The 19,968-nt window shown below is 45.1% G+C and overlaps 1 protein-coding gene across 1 annotated transcript in view; it reads right to left on the reverse strand.

The window, feature by feature from the left end:
* LOC120034737 (teneurin-3-like) overlaps positions 1-19,624 on the reverse strand; it is a 60,090-nt gene extending 40,466 nt beyond the window's left edge. The window contains exons 1-2 of the mRNA XM_038981340.1: positions 19,332-19,624; positions 10,963-11,244 (exon numbers count right to left, since the gene is read on the reverse strand). Of these exons, the coding sequence (XP_038837268.1) occupies positions 10,963-11,244; positions 19,332-19,593 (544 nt within the window). The 5' untranslated portion in view covers positions 19,594-19,624. The remainder of the gene's footprint in view (positions 1-10,962; positions 11,245-19,331) is intronic.
* Between the last annotated feature and the right edge of the window lie 344 nt (positions 19,625-19,968).

Consider the following 19,968-nt stretch of genomic DNA (forward strand, 5'->3'; position numbering starts at 1 on the left):
TACCCCATCTAGCACCAGGGTCAGCGCACTCTCAAATGTTGTTTTTTGCCATCATTGTAAGCCTGCCACACACACACTATATGATACATTTAATGAGTGAGTTTTTGTCACAACCCGGCTCGTGGGAAGTGACAAAGAGCTCTTATAGCACCAGGGCACAAATAATAATATATTAATAATCAATAATTTTGCGCTTTATTTAACCATTTTACATATAAAACCTTATTTGTTCATCAACAATTGTGAATAACTCACCACAATGTAAAAAACATTTATTTAACCAGGTAGGCCAGTTGAGAACAAGTTTACAACATTTACAACTGCGACCTGGCCAAGATAAAGCAAAGCAGTGCGACAAAAACAACAACACAGAGTTACACATAAACAAATGTACAGTCAATAACACAATAGAAAAATCTATATACAGTGTGTGCAAATAGGCCATAGAGGCGAAAAAAATTACAATTTAGCATTAACACTGGAGTGATAGATGTGCAGATGATGATGTGCAAGTAGAGATACTGGGGTGCAAAAGAGCAAGAGGATAAGTAACAATATGGGGATGAGGTAGTAGGGTGTGCTATTTACAGATTGGCTGTGTACAGGTACAGTGATCGGTAAGCTGCTCTGACAGCTGATGCTTAAAGTTAGAGAGGAAGATATAAGACTCCAGCTTCAGTGATTTTTGCAATTCGTTCCAGTCACTGGCAGCAGAGAACTGGAAGGAAAGGCAGCCAAAGGAAGTGTTGGCTTTGGGGATGACCAGGGAAATATACCTGCTGGAGCGCGTGCTACGGGTGGGTGTTGCTATGGTGACCAGTGAGCTGAGATAAGGCGGGGCTTTTCTAGCAAAGACTTATAGATAACCTGGAGCCAGTGGGTTTGGCGACGAATATGTAGTGAGGGCCAGCCAACGAGAGCATACAGGTCGCAGTGGTGGGTAGTATATGGGGCTTTGGTGACAAAATGATGGCACTGGGATAGAATACATCCAATTTGTTGAGTAGAGTGTTGGAGGGTATTTTGTAAAGGACATCGCCGAAGTCAAGGATCGGTAGGATAGTCAGTTTTACGGGAGTATGTTTGGCAGCATGAGTGAAGGAGGCTTTGTTGCGAAATAGGAAGCCGATTCTAGATTTAATTTTGAATTGGAGATGCTTAATGTGAGTCTGGAAGGAGAGTTTACAGTCTAACCAGACACCTAGGTATTTGTTGTTGTCCACATATTCTACGTCAGAACCGTCCAAAGTAGTGATGCTAGTCGGGCGGGCGGGTGCGGGCAGCAATCAGTTGAAGAGCATGACATTTAGTTTTAGTAGCATTTAAAAGCAGTTGGAGGCCACGGAAGGAGTGTTGTATGGCATTGAAGCTCGTTTGGAGGTTTGTTAACACAGTGTCCAAAGAAGGGCCAGATGTATACAGAATGGTGTCGTCTGCGTAGAGGTGGATCAGAGAATCACCAGCAGCAAGAGCGACATCATTGATATATACAGAGAAAAGAGTCGGCCCGATAATTGAACCCTGTGGCACCCCCATTGAGACTGCCAGAGGCCCGGACAACAGACCCTCCGATTTGACACCCTGAACTCTATCTGAGAAGTAGTTGGTGAACCAGGCGACGCAGTCATTTGAGATGCCAAGGCTATTGAGTCTGCCGATAAGAATGCGGTGATTGACAGAGTCGAAAGCCTTGGCCAGGTCGATGAAGACGGCTGCACAGTACTGTCTTTTATCGATGGCCGTTATGATATCATTTAGGACCTTGAGTGTGGCTGAGGTACACCCATGACCAGCTCGGAAACCAGATTGCATAGTGGAGAAGATACGGTGGGATTCTAAATGGTCGGTGATCTGTTTGTTAACTTGGCTTTCGAAGATTTTAGAAAGGCAGGGCAGGATGGACATAGGTCTATAACAGTTTGTGTCTAGAGTGTCTGCCCCTTTGAAGAGGGGGATGACCGCGGCAGCTTTCCAATCATTGGGCATCTCAGGCGATACGAAAGAGAGGTTGAACAGGCTAGCAATATGGGTTGCAACAATTTCAGCGGATCATTTTTGAAAGAGAGGTCTAGGTGGATGTGTAGGGATCCAGATTTTGCAGTTCTTTCAGAACATCAGCTGTCTGGATTTGGGTGAAGGAGAAGTGGGGGGTGGGGGGGTGGCTTGGGTAAGTTGCTGCAGGGGGTGCTGAGCTGTTGGCCGGGGTAGGGGTAGCCAGGTGGAAAGCATGGCCAGCCGTAGAAAAATGCTTATTGAAATGATCGATTATCGTAGATTTATCGGTGGTGACAGTGTTTCCTAGCCTCAGTGCAGTGGGCAGCTGGGAGGAGGAGTTCTTATTATCCATGAACTTTACAGTGTCCCAAAACGTTTTGGAATTAGTACTACAGGATGCGAATTTCTGTTTGAAAAAGCTAGCCTTAGCTTTCCTAACTGACTGAGTATATTGCTTCCTGACTTCCCTGAAAAGTTGCATATCGCGGGGGCTATTCAATGCTAATGCAGAACGCCACAGGATGTTTTTGTGCTGGTCAAGGGCAGTCAAGTCTGGAGTGAACCAAGGGCTATATCTGTTCTTAGTTCTACATTTTTTGAACGGGGCATGCTTATTTAATATGGTGAGGAAAGCACTTTTAAAGAGCAACCAGGCATCCTCTACTGATGGGATGAGATCAATATCCCGCTCCAGGATACCCGGGCCAGGTCGATTAGAAAGGCCTGCACGCTGAAGTGTTTTAGGGAGCGTTTGACAGTGATGAGGGGTGGTTGTTTGATTGCGGACCCATTACGCACGTAGGCAATGATGCAGTGATCGCTGAGATCCTAGTTGAAGACAGCAGAGGTGTATTTAGAGGGCAAGTTGATCAGGATGACATCTATGAGGGTGCCCATGGTTATGGATTTAGGGTTGTACCTGGTAGGTTCCTTGATAATTTGTGTGAGATTGAGGGCATCTAGCTTAGATTGTAGAATGACCGGGGCGTTAAGCATGTCCCAGTTTAGGTCACCTAACAGTATGAACTCTGAAGATATATGGGGGGCAATCAATTCACATATGGTGTCCAGGGCACAGTTGGGGGCTGAATGGGGTCTATACCAAGTGACAACGGTGAGAGACTTGTTTCTGGAAAGGTGGATTTTTAAAAGTAGAAGCTCGAATTGTTTGGGCACAGATCTGGATAGTATGACAGAACTCTGCAGGCTATCTCTGCAGTAGATTGCACCGCCCCCTTTGGCAGTTCTATCTTGTCGGAAAATGTTATAGTTAGGGATGGAAATGACAGGATTTTTGGTGGCCTCCCTAAACCAGGATTCAGACACGGCTAGGACATCAGGGTTGGCAGAATGTGCTAAAGCAGTGAATAAAACAAACTTAGGGAGGAGGCTTCTATCGTTAACATGCATGAAACCAAGGCTTTTACGGTTATAGAAGTCAACAAATGAGAGCGCCTGGGGAATGGGAATGGTGCTGGGGGCTGCAGGGCTTGGGTTAGCCTCTACATTACCGGAAGAACAGAGGAGGAGTAGAATAAGGGTACAGCTAAAGGCTATAAGAACTGGTCGTTTAGTGCATTCGGAACAGAGAGTAAAAGGAGCAGATGTCTGGGAGCGGAAGAATAGATTCAAGGCATAATGTACAGACAAGGGTATGGTAGGATTTGAGTACAGTGGAGGTAAACCAAGGCATTGAGTGACGATGAGAGAGGTTTTGTCTCTGGACACACCAGTTAAGGTGAGGTCACCGCATGTATGGGGGATGGAACAAAAGGGACAGTGATGAGGCATATTGGGCAGGGCTAGGGGCTCTACAGTGAAATAAGAAATTAATCACTAACCAAAACAGCAATAGACAAGGCATATTGACATTAGGGAGAGGCATGTGTAGCTGAGTGCTCATAGGGTCCAGAGAGTAGCAATAGATGAGTCAGGGAGCCAATTCAGTAGTCGCTACTACGCTAGGCGAGCTGGAGACATGGCGATTCAGACAGCTAGCGGGCCGGGGCTAGCAGATGGGCCTCCTGCGACATCGCAACGGAAGAGCCTGTTGAAACCACCTCGGACGGTTACATCGGCAGACCAGTCGTGATGGATCGGTGGGGTTCCAAGTCGGCAGTAAAGGGTCCAGGCCAATTGGCAAAATAGGTATTGTAGCCCAAGAATTGGCTGATGGACCTCTTCGGCTAGCCGGGAGATGGGCCTATCTCCAGGCTAGCTCCAGGCTAACTGGTGCTAGCTTCGGGACAGAGACGTTAGCCAGGAGTAGCCACTTGGATAGCAGCTAGCTAGCTGCGATGATCTGGCGTAATGGTTCAGAGCTTGCGGTAGGAATCCGAGAAGGGTGTGCTTGAAAGGATGCTCATAACTCTGCAATCTTGGGTTGTATTGGAGAGAGTCTCAGTCTTAAATAATTTTCCACACACAGTCTGTGCCTGTATTTAGTTTTCATGCTAGTGAGGGCAAAGAATCCACTCTCACATAGGTACGTGGTTGCAAAGGGTATCAGTGTCTTAAAAACACGATTTGCCAAGGCAGGATACTCTGAGCGCAGCCCAATCCAGAAATCTGTCAGTGGCTTCTGATTAAATTCATTTTTCACAGAACTGCTTGTTGCAATTTCGATGAGGCTCTCTTCTTCCGATATCGGTAGGTGGACAGGAGGCAGGGCATGAAAGGGATAACGAATCCAGTTGTTTGTGTCATCCATTTCAGGAATGCACCTGCGTAACTGCGCACAAAACTCACTCAGGTGCTTCGCTATATCACATTTGACATTGTCCATAAGGGTGGGTTCATTTGCACACAAAAACATCTTACAATGATGGAAAGACCTGGGTGTTGTTCTTGTTAATGCAGACAGAAAAGAGCTCCAACCTCTTAATCATAGCCTCAATTTTGTCCCACACATTGAATATAGTTGCGGAGAGTCCCTGTAATCCTAGATTCAGATCATTCAGGCGAGAAAAAACATCACCCAGATAGGCCAGTCGTGTGATTAACCCGGTCAGTAAAGAAAACTTTAAGCTTGTCTCAATTTTAAAAAACGTGTCAATACTTTGCCCCTTGATAACCAGCTCACTTCTATATGTTGCAAATGCATTACATGGTCACTGCCCATAATGCAGAAAATACACAAGAGTTCAGGGGCCTTGCTTTAACAAAGTTAACCATTTTCAATATAGTGTCCAAAACATCTTTCAAGCTGTCAGGCATTCCCTTGGCAGCAAGAGCCTCTCGTGGATGCTGCAGTGTACCCAATTGGCGTCAGGCGCAACTGCTTGCAGGCACGTTACCACTCCACTATGTCTCTCTGTCATGGCTTTTGCGCCATCAGTACAAATACCAACACATCTTGACCACCAAAGTCCATTTGATGTCACAAAGCAGTCCAGTCCTTTAAAAAGATCCTCTCCTGCTGTCCTGGTTTCCAGAAGGTTTGCAGATGAGGATGTCCTCCTTAATTGACCCCCCATAAATGTAATGGACATATACCAGGAGCTGTGCCAGCCCCGCCACGTCTGTTGACTCATCCAGCTGTAATGCATAGAATTCACTAGCTTGTATGCGAAGCAGTAACTGTGTCAAAACATCTCCTGCCATGTCACTGATGCGTCGTGAAACAGTGTTGTTTGATGAAGGCATTGTCTGTATAGTTTGTTTGGCCTTTTCCCCCAGCATTGTCCCAGCTCTATCTGCAGCAGCAGGAAGAATGAAGTCCTCCACAATAGTATGGGGCTTGCCTGTCCTAGCCACTCGGTAGCTCACCATATAAGATGCTTCTAGCCCCTTCTTATTAATGATATCTGTTGCTTTTATACATGTCTTACTACTCAAAAGTCATCTTAATTCTCGCTCAAAAAACTCCCGTGGCCTATTCTTTAAAATGGCATGGTTTATTTCTAAATGTCACCGCAAGAGTGAAGGTTTCATCGTGTTGTGAGATAGTACTTTTGCACATATAAGGAAAGGCACTACTCCCAATATAAGTGAACCCCAAATCAATGTAGTTCTCATCATATTTGAGCCTCTTCGATGGTCCAACGTCCCTGTCTGTTGTTCGGTGCTTTCCCGGGTAAGGGGGCAGTAGCTCTTCGGCTGCATCAGATTCACAACTGTCAGCGTCCATGCTAGCTGGGCTAGCAACAAATGCTAGCATTGGATGTGCACGTGAAAGCGGAACAACTTGATAGGTGCAGGTGTAGTACTGCTGGTAGTAGCAGTACTACCAGTGGAGCTAGTATGTGTCTCTATGAACGCGGGCCTTACTGAATGGACTGTTTGAAAATGTGAAGGAAAAAAAGTGTAAAAAAATCACTATTATAAAAAAAAAAATGTGAATCACATTTTTATTTGGCCGCATTTCCCCCTAGTTTGGGTATACCTGTCCTAGACAATTGTGGGAAAACACACACAAGATGAAAGAGCTGTGAGCCATGTTTATTGTATGACGTTGGACTTATTTTAAGCAGTGTGTGTGTGTGTGTGTGTGTGTGTGTGTGTGTGTGTGTGTGCGCGCACGTACATTCCTGTGGATCTTAATTTTTTTTTTTTATTATTGAGAAAAACCTCTGAAATGTAAACTACTAACACTTCTGCACAATTCTTAACTGTTTTTCGTCTGCGTTTTTAAGATAGGCCAGCTGAAGGGAGACAGCAGGGAGATAGAATGATGGAGTTAGGTGACTCCACTGAGGTTTTCCAGTGAGCTGTTTGTTTGATTGGTTTCTCCCCAGACAACTTACAGCCCAATCCACAAGAGACGTGAGAAACAGAAGACGTGTCTCTCTCTCTTTCATGCCTAACTCGGTGCCTGTCTCCTGTGGCTCATGGCGGGTGGCAGGCGCGGTACTCCTGGGTACCGGTGGGCACGAGGGGGTTGGGGCGGGCAAGGAGGGCGGAAGGGCGCATCCTCATCTCAGGTTCCCCCAGGAAGCACAAACTCCAGAGACGTCTCTTTTGTGTTCCGTCTCTCTTTCTCGCTCTTTGTTTTCTGTCTCCTTCTCTTCCCATCGTCTCCCTACCACAACAAAGAACCACACAGCAGAGCACGGTGCTCAGGTGACTCCTGTGTCCTCCCAGAGTTTCATCTCGGTTACAGAAACGCTAGTCATAAGACACGGAGACGAAGGCTAGGGAGTAGGGACACCATGAAAACTTTCATCCTGTTTTGTTCTGGTTTGGTGTGTATTTACTTGATGCCATATGGGTTATTTGCTAAAGTGGAAAAAGGCAGAAAGTTAAAACAGGTCAAAAGAGAGAGGAAAACTTCCCGAGGAACAATAATGAAAAGAGGAGTGTGACAGAAACAGACGGAGGGACGGAGGGATGAAGGCCGCTCCTTCCTCCGCGGTTGGTCACAGACCGCATTAGATTATCCTGCCTTTATCCTGACTATCCTAAATGGAATTAGTTCCTGGAACGTTTGAAGTTGTCGACGGTTGTCAGGCAGAGTAAAGTGGGCTGGTAGCCCCGTCGTGTAAGCACAGGGACCGTAATGTCTTACAGTGAGTGTGTGTGTGTGTGTGTGTGTGTGTGTGTGTCCGTGTGTGTGTGTGTGTCCGTGTGTGTGTGTGGGAGCATGTGTGCATGTGCTTGCGTGTGTGTAACTTTACTGTCGGTCGGCTGGTGAATAGCTTCAAAAAGTGGACCTCTTCAGCTTTTGATTTTGATTCATTCGGATCCCCATTAGCTCTTGCTGAAGCAGCAGCTACTCTTCCTGGGGTCCACAAAAACCTCAAACATGACAAGTAACAGAACACTGATACACTGACAGACAAGGACAGTCGCACAAATGTAAAATACAATGATGTACAAAAAAGTTACTGGAGCTGGGAGTTCCATGATCACGGCTCTGTATAAGAGACCCCTGGTGGCATGTCTTGTAGGGTATGTATTGGTGTCTGAGCTGAATTAATTTTGATTCCGCAGACAATCTGGAATTTTCATCACAGTAATATTTCTCCTGAAAACTAGAAGAGAAGCAGTTAATCACTCGTGAACCCTGAACCAGGAAGGACTGGCCTGCATGCTGTTGATGTTAGTTCTGTATGTGCAGTTACGGGCAAGGTGTGCTGCTCTGCTCTGAGCCAGCTGCAGCTTTGCTAGGTCTTTCTCTGCTGCACTTGACCATATTACACGACAGTAATCAAGATGAGACAAGCTCAAAGCCTGAACAACTAGTACAGTTGGTGTTTGTGTAAAAAACGCAAAACGTGTTTTAATAACAGATATACCTCTTCCAATCTTCACGAAAACTTTGTCAATATGACTTGACCATGATTATTGACCTTCCAAAATTATACCGAGGAGTTCATCTTCCTAAAATTCTCAATGGGCACACCATTAATACACAACTCCAGATGAGGTTTAGAGAACGTCTTGAACCAAATACAATGCTTTTAGTGTTAACTGTATTTAAGACCCGTTTATTGTTGAATACCCATTCTGATACTGGCTGTAACTCCTTATTAGGAATTTCAATGACCTCACCAGCTTTGGGTGCTGACAAGCTTTTACCTTGAGAAGGAGCGAAGGACAGAGGGAGGGGTGGAGAAGAAAACCAAACAGTGTGTCAATCGTTTGGACACACTCTCTTCCACGCCTCTGGCTACGTGAGACGCCAAGCACATGTAAACAGGAAGCCTTTTGACATGGCTGGGGAAGGGACAGGGGAGAGTGTGTGTCTGTGTGCGTCTTCGTGTGTGTGTGGGTGGATGCCTTTAAAGTGAATAGACAGGGGGGTCCGTGGCCCCAGCAGCCTTGGATTTCACAGCCCCCTACTTCTGAGAGAGGATCTTCTTCTCGGCTGAATCTTTAAACTAAAAATTCCAGGTGCCACCACAGTGCACTCACACATCCACTCTATCCATACCACTCTGTTTAATGTCATGAGCTCTTTCTCGTCTCTGTGCTCTCTGTGCAATCTGTGCATTTTGCAGGGCCACACCTGTCACTGGTTAGCTGGGGAACTGGAACACCTACAGCATATGTCCTAGTTTAACAAGACAACTGCAGATTCCCTGCAACACTGTTGAACACCAGACCTAAACAATGGCCAGGCCTCAATGCAAACATGACACTCAGAACCTGTCTGAGAGGCTTATACACACACACATACACCCCCCGCCCCCACACACACACACACACACCCCAGCACAATAACAGCTGAACTCCTTTTCCTAACATCAACTATTTTCAGACCAAATCTATTTGAACCACTACTAATTTCCTCCTAGCTGGGCCTGTCTATACTCTGGGGCAAACTCACATTCTAATGTAATATATAAACGCACAACTTCCGCACTTTGTTGTTTTCTCTGTTCTTAATTAAGCCAAAGACGTGTTAATGAAGGGATAGGAACTCCTAATGGAAGTGGTTACATAAGAACTTTATATCACTAGATCCGTCGGGATTCGAGTCCTCCAACAGCTTTGTAACGTCTATATTTTAAAGGTTAGCCCAGCACCTGTAAGCCGAGGTGTCTAGAGACAGACTAATGAATGTAGTTTCATGAAGATGCAGGTAAAAATTTTATCGTTAATTATGTTCATTAAAATATGTTTTATTTCATGTCTTTAAAGGTACGAATCTGACATTGTCAGCAGGTTTGTTCTTACGTTGTCATTTTCTTACTCCCAATAGTTTGACACATTTCCATTCTATACGATCGAAAGAAACATAAATAAAATGGAGATACTAAAATAACATTTGTGGGTGTCGGAGCAATGCAATAAAATGCTTTCAAAACTCGATGGTTTAGAGTGCCATAAAACGGCACCTGTCACACAAGTGCTCTTTGAAAAATAACACAAAACGAAAAAGTCATGGTCGCTCTGAGAGAGGAGATGGGGTGAGAGCGGATAGAGGAACGAGAGAGAGGAGATGGGGTGAGAGCGATAGAAGAGCGAGAGAGCGAAAGAAGAGTGTCGCTCCTCCTCTCGTTCAAACCTCACACATGTGTACTTCAAACCACCAAGGCCTGCTAATCAACCATTGTGTGAGCTCACTCAGCCAGAGATACACTCCTTCCACTGGGCTAGGTGAACCTGAGAGAGAGAAGGAGAGAGACTGGGGGGGGGGGGGGGGGGGGGGCAGAGAGAGAAGGAGAAAGGGCAGATGGGAGAGAGGAGTGCAAGGATGGAGCTGATATAATGGCTGTGAGGGAAAGGGGTAAATGTGGGAGAGAGAGAGACAGAGACACAGAGAGAGAGACAGAAAGACAGAGAGAGAGAGAGGGAGAGAGAGAAAGAGAGAGAGAAAGAGAGAGAGAAACAGAAAGAGAGAGAGAGAGAGACAGAGAGAGATAGAGAGACAGAGAAATACAGAGAGGGACAGAGACAGAGACAGAGTCACAAAGCTATATGTGATGGCGCTCTAGGGGCCACCTGGGGAAACTTAATCAAAAAAACGTTGGCAGCTCGGGAGAGAGAGGGAGCAGAGGGCAGCCGAGGAGAGGAGAGGGGGAGTAGAGGGCAGAAAGCAGGTGACAGGGTTCTCTCTCTCTCTCACTTTCTCCTCCAGAACAAAGTCAAACCCTGAGAGTCATAATCCAACATTCGCTAGGAGCAACACGTGCTTTGCTCTGTCTGTCACCACGCCTTGGGGTTAACTCTTCACCTTCACCAATCAGTGGGCTTCAATGAACATGCCGACATACACTTACAGCACCCATTCACACTCACACTAATTCTGGAGTTCCCTCAAATTCTCTCATTGTCAAGTTCACAGCTGCATCTTCTCAAGTGAAGAGGTCACAAGAGGAAAGGAACGCTGAGCGACACCAACTCTCATTCAACATTCTTTTCCGTGTTTCACCGATCCCTCAGTGTCAGTGGACGTGTCGGGGAGTGTGCACGATGTTGAGCCGTGCACCCTCCTGTCCTTTAGGTGGCCCGAGCCAAGGAAGGAGAGATAAAAGAGAGAGATAAATAAAAAGGTGTGTTGTGAACACCGACCGGACTCACCATTATCGCTGTCCGACTTGTTTTCGTGCTCTGTGTCGGTGAGGGTCAGGGCCGAGTTGGACCGGCTGGACAGGCACGAGTTCCGTCCGCCCGACTTCACCCCGCGGCCCCACAGCCGCATGGCGCGCTCCGGTGACATCACGCCCTCGTTCTCGGTGTCCACGTCGGAGCCGGCGCCGACTGAGTAGCCGCGGTGGGGGAGGCCCATCTCGGCGCAGAAGGCCAGGCCGCGGCGCGTGGACGGCTCGCAGATCCCCAGTTGTCTCAGGTTGAAGTTCTGCCCTGAGAGGAGAGGAAACGAGATAGAAGTCGTCAACACTAGAGCCCTGAACATGCATACCGGTCAATAAATGTCTTCCAAAGGAAAAACGAGTGCGCCTTTACAAGAGAATAAAGGAAGTACAGGGTAGAATAAAGGGATTTTTGAGAGAGGAGAGGAAACAAGATGGAGGATCTTAAAGACTCTTTCACAAAGAACAAGGTTGAGGACATCAATAGTTTCAATAAGAGAGGCGCTGGAGTCTTTTATTCTAAATGTCAAGTATTTCAGCGATATTTAAGAGCTAGCATTTACCAGGGAGAGCAATTCAGTGGCCTTTTACAGGAGAACACAGGGAGTACAGCTGATCTAACTTGAGACTGGCAGTAAAGACAAAACACCTTGAACCCTGTCACTAACAGATCATCTGTCACATTAAAACCTCTTCCTGCCCCTACCTCCTAGTGATGGGGGGGAAATCTATACAGGTACATATCCAGATATTATTTTTGACGGTGTCATATTACGATAGTTGGCTGTACCTGCACCAAAACCATATTCCATAACTGATTTGTTTTCTTAACGTGTGTTTTCTCCTGCTCTCTCTATGTCTCTCTGCAGCAGACATATAGCGAGCAATATGTCTGGAACATCACATCACAATACAACCACAGTATCAAATCGCAATACATATCGTATCAGCACCTAAGTATAGTGATTATATCGTAACGTGAGGTCCCTGGTAATTCTCAGCCCTAATATCACCCACCCCCCCAAGGCCCCTCTGACCTCCAGCTCCCCGACCCTCAGATCCATCCTATCACTGAGAACCAGACAGACAGACCCTCTCCCTCCCTCCCCAGCCTTAGTTGTATTTGACCAGTGGCAGATGGATAGATAGATGTCTATATATACTGAGAAAGAATATAAACGTAACATGCAACAATTTCTACAATTTTACTGAGTTCATATAAGGAAATTAGTCAATTGAAATAAATTAATTAGGCCCTTGTCTATGGATTTCACATGCCTGGGAATACAGATATGCATCTGTTGGTCACAGATACATTTTAAAAAAGGGTAGGGGTGTGGATCAGAAAACCAGTCAGTATCTGGTGTGACCACCATTTGCCTCATGCAGCGTGACACATCTCCTTCGTATAAAATTGATAAGGCTGTTGATTATGGCCTGTGGAATGTTGTCCCACTCCTCTTCAATGGCTGTGTGAAGTTGCTGGACATTGGCGGGAACTGGAACACGCTGTCGTACACGTCGATACAGAGCACCCCAAACATGCTCAATGGGTGACATGTCTGGTGAGTATGCAGGCCATGGAAGAACTTGGACATTTTCAGCTTCCAGGAATCGTGTACAGATCCTTGCAACATGGGGTTGTGCAATATCATGCTGAAACATGAGGTGATGGTGGAGGATGAATGGCACGACGATGGGCCTCAGGATCTCATCACTGATCTCTGTGCATTCAAATTGCCATCGATAAAATGCAATTGTGTTCGTAGCTAATGCCTGCCCATACCATAACCCCACCATGGAGCACTCTGTTTTTTTTTTATTTAACCAGGCAAGTCAGTAAAGAACAAATTCTTATTTACAATGACAACCTAGGAACAGTGGGTTAACTGCCCTGTTCAGGGGCAGAATGCCAGATTTGTACCTTTTCAGCTCTGGGATTCGATCTAGCAACCTTTCAGTTACTGGCCCAATGCTTTAACCACTAGGCTACCTGCCGCAACGTTGATAACAGCAACCCGCTCGCCCACGCAATGCCATACACGCTGTCTGTCATCTGCCCGGTACAGTTGAAACTGGGATTCATCCGTGAAGAGCACACTTCTCCAGCCAGTGGCCATCGAAGGTGAACATTTGCCCACTGAAGTCAGTTACGACGCTGAACTGCAGTCAGGTCAAGACCCTGGTGAGGATGACGAGCACGCAGATGAGCTTCCCTGAGACGCTTTCCCTGAGACAGTTTGTGCAGAAATTCTTGTTGTGCAAACCCACAGCTTCATCAGCTGTCTGGGAAGCTGGTCTCAGACAATCCTGCGGGTGAAGAAGCCAGATGTGGAGGTCCTGGGCTGGTGTGGTTACACGTGGTCTGCGGTTGTGAGGCCGGGTGGACGTGCTGCCAAATTCTCTAAAACGACTCTGGTGGAACTATCTGCAGTCAGCATGCCAATTGCACGCTAAATCAAAACTTGAGACATCTGTGGCATTGTGTTGTGACAAAACTGCAAAAAAAATTGTGGCCTTGTATTGTCCGCAGTACAAGGTGCACCTGCGTAATGATCATGCTGTTTAATCAGCTTCTTGATATACCAAACCTGTCAGGTGGATGGATTATCTTGGCAAATTAGAAATGCTCAGTAACAGGGATGTAAACAAATATGTGAACAAAACTTGAGAGAAATAAGCTTTTGGTGCATATGGAAAATGTATGGGATCTTTTATTTCAGCTCATGAAACATGGGACCAACAATTTATATATTTGGGGGAATAGGGTGCCATTTGGGACAAAGGGGGAGAGCCATCTCCCAGGTGCTAACAAAATTAAATGGTAAATGGGGCCTAGCTAGCATCTGGGGAGGCATTTGGACTGGAGATGTTGAGCAAAAAAATATCCTGCATGGGCTTAAAAAGAAAGAGAAAATACAAACAAATCCTATGCTGACTTTTTTTTCGTGATGGGGGTTGGTGGGGTGCAGTATCAACTGACCTCAAATCCCCAGTGAAAACACACTGTAAACAGTGCTAGCTCCTAGAAGTCCAGAAAAGGGACTATCAGGTTTCATCTGACTCTCAGATAACTGCAGGGGCTTAACATTCTGTTACCCAGGATCCCACGCTGGACTCCCAGGACCCCGACCCAACCAGGCCTGACTAGCTAACAACATGCTAGCAGTTAGCAAAACCCATCTTTTCAGCACCATAGGACCAACGCCCTAATGGACAACTCTCATTATCAAACGGAGGGAGACACCCTCAACTTTTATTTTATGGGGCCCCCTGCAGACTAAAATCACCAGTAATTCAGAGCAAATTTGTTTAATTTAGCAAATCTGTTCCTAAGCATTCCCACGAATAGAAGGGACACGTGATTGTGTCTCAATGTCATCAAGGTATGAAAGGATTGTTATTTCAAATCCAATCTCTTTTAGGGCTTAGTTGTCGTCAATATGCTTGACCAATTATGGTAATTAGGTTCCGGCCACCCGACCATCCGCTCCGATAAAAATCTGCTAGTCTACCCCCTGCTCTAAAGACTGAAGTAGTGCATGACGAAACCACTAAAACGATACATACTTCAGTGAAACACGACTTGCTAAAGGCAATTTATACCGCGTTGGAGGAGCGAGCCAAACGCTAAAGAAATATCCAACGCAAAACAAAACATCCGAAGGGGAATCTATAGTTTCCTAAAGCAAAACATATCATCGCTGAAACACAACTGAAACAACACATAGGCCTAATGCTGTAGCGGAATATAGCACGCTATGATACAGCCCATTTTGCTTAGGCAGAGAGGAACGCATTCCGCAGCTCAAGCTGAACTCGTTAGCATGGTTCGAACCTTGTTTTTGTTATGCTAACATAAAGCGAAACCATAAAGGGCACTTCAGTGCTGGCCCACCGGGCACAAACTGATTGAATCAACGTTTTTTCTACGTAGCTTCAATGAAATTACGTTGGTGGAATAGACGCTGAATTGACGTCGGTGCCAGTGGGGAGTGCTAACAAATTGCATAATGCTAAAGCAAAACTCAACAACAAAGAGCACCTTGGACCGGCCTATTGAGCTAGCCACTGTTTCAGTGCAGGAGGGCACAACGCCAAGCCCACAAGGCCCAACGATAAATGCCCTATAAAAGCGTTACTTGCGGGTTACTAATGTTGGCTGGCGCGTAGGAAACGGCAAACATCACCGGAGGGGCTCTGGGTACACAGCAATCATTTACAACACATGAAGCAAATACACATACTGTCTGCAACTTATCAACTGAGAGAGAGAGAGAGAGATTTGGCAGAGGTAGCTGTGTTAATGATTGATCTCATATGTGGCTGTACTTTGGTTATATCTAATGCGGTAACATTATGCAGGCTGAAAGGAATTCAAGACCCACTAGTATTGTATAAAACAATCCAGGCAAAATTCATGTGCATTGCAAAAAAACACAAGTAAGAAGGTACAGTAGCCTAACTACTATAACGTTAAATACAGTACATTTGAAGGCACAGAAATTATCAAATAACTGCAATCTCTATGGCAACCATTCATTGAAACTCCCCAAATTAATTTGAGAATATTTGCCAAAATATTGTTCAATGTATTAACAGATAAAAATCCCAAGTGTAGAGTACAGAGACTTATTAAAAGTGTCTTCCTCTCGCAGGCAGACGGAATATGGTGTGTGCGTGTGCGTAGGAGCACGTGCATGTGTGTTCTCGGGGAGGGGTAATGTGGTGCAGATGGGAGAGAAGATGGTGGCTGCTCTGCTCTGCTATGTTGTCCTGGCAGACAGACTGGTGGTTAAGGCACTTCCAATCTGGTTGGTGATTTCATAAATATCTCAAGGCCTTGAAAGCGTAAAATCACTACTTCAAAGGCGCCGCCGCCGCCTCAACAAGACAAACAGCAACAACAGCCGTCAACAATCAGATGAAGTCATCAGGGTGGAGATAAGGTACTGTTCCACATTAAGGCTTTTATGGCTGACATACACTGACTACACATTTCATTTAGTTGAACTAATAATGAATGAAAACTTCAAAATAATACAAATAATCATAATGAAACAATAAAATAATCATATTTGTATTAATAATAATAATATGTATAAATATTATAGTTTTAGTATGTATCGTTTTACATATTTACATTTTTTCTCAACATTAATATAAAAATTCTGAATATGCCATCGAACAAAGTACTTAGAAATATCTGGGAGAAAATCATGTACAAACATTTCCTACATTTGTAACAAATTGTACAAGACACAGTAACCATGGATCAAAATGAACTATTTCATTATCTGGGTCCTCATATGCCAACACAACTACAGGCATGGAATTAGAATACTATATAATTGTAAAGAATCTCTATGACTACAGCCAACAATACACTGTATATTTCCTCTTGGGGCTATTAACCATTCTACTACAATTGAAGTGGCTTGCATTTTATGTTGGGGAATTTTAAAAGATGATCCAATTAAAAATAGAGTCTGTGATATATAATTCATTTAGTTCCTTTTTTAACCACCGCTAATCATTTCCTGCAAAACTAAACTCTTTTCTCTCGCTTAAAGACATTTATGTCACACTTACATTTGGATTTAGACTGCATTCCATTCTGTGGGTTTAGCTGCCGTGGTGATAGGAACGGGCTGGCTAAGAACATGCCTGAACATATATAAACATACAGATTTATTTTTTGACTTATAAATGCTGTGAAATGTTTGTAAAAAATATGATTCCTGCCGCTATTCAGTGATTATCGTATATCATTTAGTGATAATATTTGCTTCAGTAATAAGTTATTATATTACTTTTGAATCCTTAGATTAGTATACATTCACTCTGATAACGTGTTCTTCCAGCTTAGCTGATTTGTGGTGAATAACTTACTACAAGACTAGTTAATACTCACTCTTTTTTGGGATAATGGAAAGTGTTTCATGCTGCACTACTTATGCAGTTATGAAAATGACTGTAATATAAACATAATAGAAGTATCTCAATGAGAGGCAACTGCTTTATATTCCATAGGCCAATGGTAAAATGTCCATATCAGTGACAACAACTACATGTATGGCTTCTTTTGTTTTAAAATATTGAAATATTTAATGGTCGAAGATTCAGACAAATACATGCTTTATCTCATTTAGGGTAGAGTATTATTTAACTACATTTAGATTCAAATATTAAAATGTTGTTCTCAAGCTATATATAAGTCACGGTCAAATCATTGGTTGATCAAAAAAATGGAAAAATCTTCCAAATTCCCTCCAAGATCATTTACATTGTAAGAAGGATAAAATATTGACTGTTAAATCTGTGGATAAAATACTGTCTGGAGCAATCTTTGATCTAGGAATAAGAGTGACTACAAAGGCTTGTTAATTACATACATAACTAAGCTAGTCACTGCAGTTCAATTAAAATTATATAAATTTTAAATGAGCACCAATTAGTGTGGCAATGAAAATGTACATGATAAGATAATTAAAGTAATGGCGTTTTTTTCTCTCCAATATTTATGAATTGTTAATTGGAGTGGAGGAACAATCAATGAACTAGTAATGAACTTCAAAGTACTTTTGTTATGGTTATAGAAAATATGGATGGACCTGGTAAAACGCTTTGCCTCCATCTTTCCACAAACCAGTTCATGTCACGAGTTCAACACAGTTTCAGATCTATGCCCTCGCTGTGCATTATAAAATAATGCACTAATAATTACAAAAAACCCTGTTTTTAATTTTAGCTCTGATGGTCAACAATTCTAATTATTCCAGTTTTAGTCCATCAAGTTTCACAAACGAACACTGTCCCGCTATTATTTCTGAACTGACCAAACCATTTAAGGTCAATGTCAAATCCATAGAATTTGAATGAATAGAATGGGCATCCCCATTCAGGGCAAATAGGTTCCAAACCCGTTCTACTTCTTCTATTTCTATGGTGTCACCACATTAGCATACAGTATAAACAAACGCTACTAGCTATATTAGCATAGCATAGTGTCACCATAAGCCCCTATGAGGGCAGGTACTAAGTGAGTTACTGGGCAAGGAGACAGAAAGAGGTGCTTAGCCAAGAGGCGTGTGTGTAGTACTTACACATAAAGTGCCTAAGTCTGTCCAGCGAACAGCCCAAAAAGTCCAGTGACCGAGTGGCCCACTTAGGGGACTAGCTCTGCCAGCGAGAGGCAGAGAGGGTGTCCCTATAATCATTTGGGGGGTGTTCATATTTGTTCTGTTACACACAAGTGGGTCGCCATTGTACAGCACCCCTGGAGCAATTAGACTTGCTCAAGGGCACACTTTTCCCTTGTCAGCACCCTTCGGTTACTGGCCCAACGCGCTAACTTCGAGGCTACCTGCCGCCCCATCTGTCTCATGTCTGTTAATATGGGGAGGATGTCCTACATAGCCCCAACCTACCCAGACTGGTACCGCTTTCCTTACCCCAATACCCCCATCTACCTGTCAACACATTACCCCTGGAGCTCCTTATCAGCAAGACAAGCTCCAGTGTTCATGATCAACACTAACCCAGCAGCTATTATATACCATTTAGCAGACCCCTTTTATCCCAAGCCACTTATAGTCATGCGCGAACACATACATTTGTACACACGGGTGGTCTCGGCAAGGGAACCCACTATCCTGGTGTTGTAAACGCTACGCTCTACCAGCTGAGCTACAGAGGACCAGCACCTAGTGAGATACCAACCACAGAGGTAATGACAGTTCTTCTTCTTGGATTGAAACTGTAGCTAGAACACGTTTTCTTCATGACATCAGTGCACCGTAAATGTAATTACACCTCGTCCCGTATCCGCAGAAACTGATTCCTGGTAGGGCTGGGTCGCGTCCTTGAATGCACTTTAAAGTTGAAGTAGTCGGCCCCTATCCCTTATCTAAGGTAAACATTTGAGCTGTTGCCCAGCTCGGTGGCATAAGTCAACATGGAGGGGGCCCACCTGAGGTAAACGTATGTAAACAGAGACTTCACCTCTTAGGGGCCAACCTAAGGAAGAGTTCATGCAGGTACAGCTGACCGTAACTACAGAGTAAAACCTACAGACAGCTTAAAGTGGAATGACAAAGGCACTGGTGCTCAATTTAATTTTACAGCCCTGGTGATCATATTTTAGAGCCAATAGTCAAGGTGGTATAAGAGGTGCCGGTACTCAAGCAGTAGAACAAAATGGAGGTGCCGGATGATACTCTGTACCGGTAAGTACCAGGCCCACCTCAAGCACGGCCTACACGGTCGGTCAGCCGCAGGGCAGCGCCCTTAGAGCATGCTAGGTGCCTTGCTCAAAGGCACAACGGCAGGAGGATAACTAACTAGGCTAACTAGTACCTTGTCGGGTGTACTCGTCCTGTTCACGGTGCACCATCTCCTTCACTCTGCTGCTGTACAATAGTCTGGAGGAGTCCTGGTGGTCGAAGGCCTTGAGCGTCTCGCTGGAGCTGTACGACTTCTGGGTGGGTACCCTCGGCCCCGGGCCGCCGCCGCCGCTGCCGCACTCCTCGCTGTCGCCGGACGAGCCCGTGTAGCGCCGCTCCTTGTCGCGCCTGCTCTTGGTCAGCGAGCAGTAGGGCCTGCGTTCCTTCACGTCCATACTGCCAGCATGCTTCGCCGACCCCGGCGGATAGACACAAACACGGCACGGACGCTGGAGGAGTAGGAGGATGGGGGGGAGGAGGTGGAGGAGGGAGGGTCCGCCCAACCCGCTCCGCTTAGGCTCGGCTACCTGGAGAGAGGGAGGACAGGGAAAGAGAGGGAGAGGGAGGGGAAGAAAATCAAAGAAAAAGCGTGAGACACAGCGGTCAGATAGCGCTAAGCTGTGCACTTAATCTTCCCGGGATCCTTAAATCCTCCCCACCTTCTGGAGTGTTCAGTGGTGCTAGTTTGTGTGTGTGTGCCTGTGTGTGTGTGTGTGTGTGTGCCGCACACACTTGCTTGTGTGAGTGTGTGTCTTGGCAGGGCCTGAGTG

This window comes from Salvelinus namaycush, chromosome 42 (assembly GCF_016432855.1).
Source record: "Salvelinus namaycush isolate Seneca chromosome 42, SaNama_1.0, whole genome shotgun sequence".
Taxonomy (NCBI): Eukaryota; Metazoa; Chordata; class Actinopteri; order Salmoniformes; family Salmonidae; genus Salvelinus; species Salvelinus namaycush.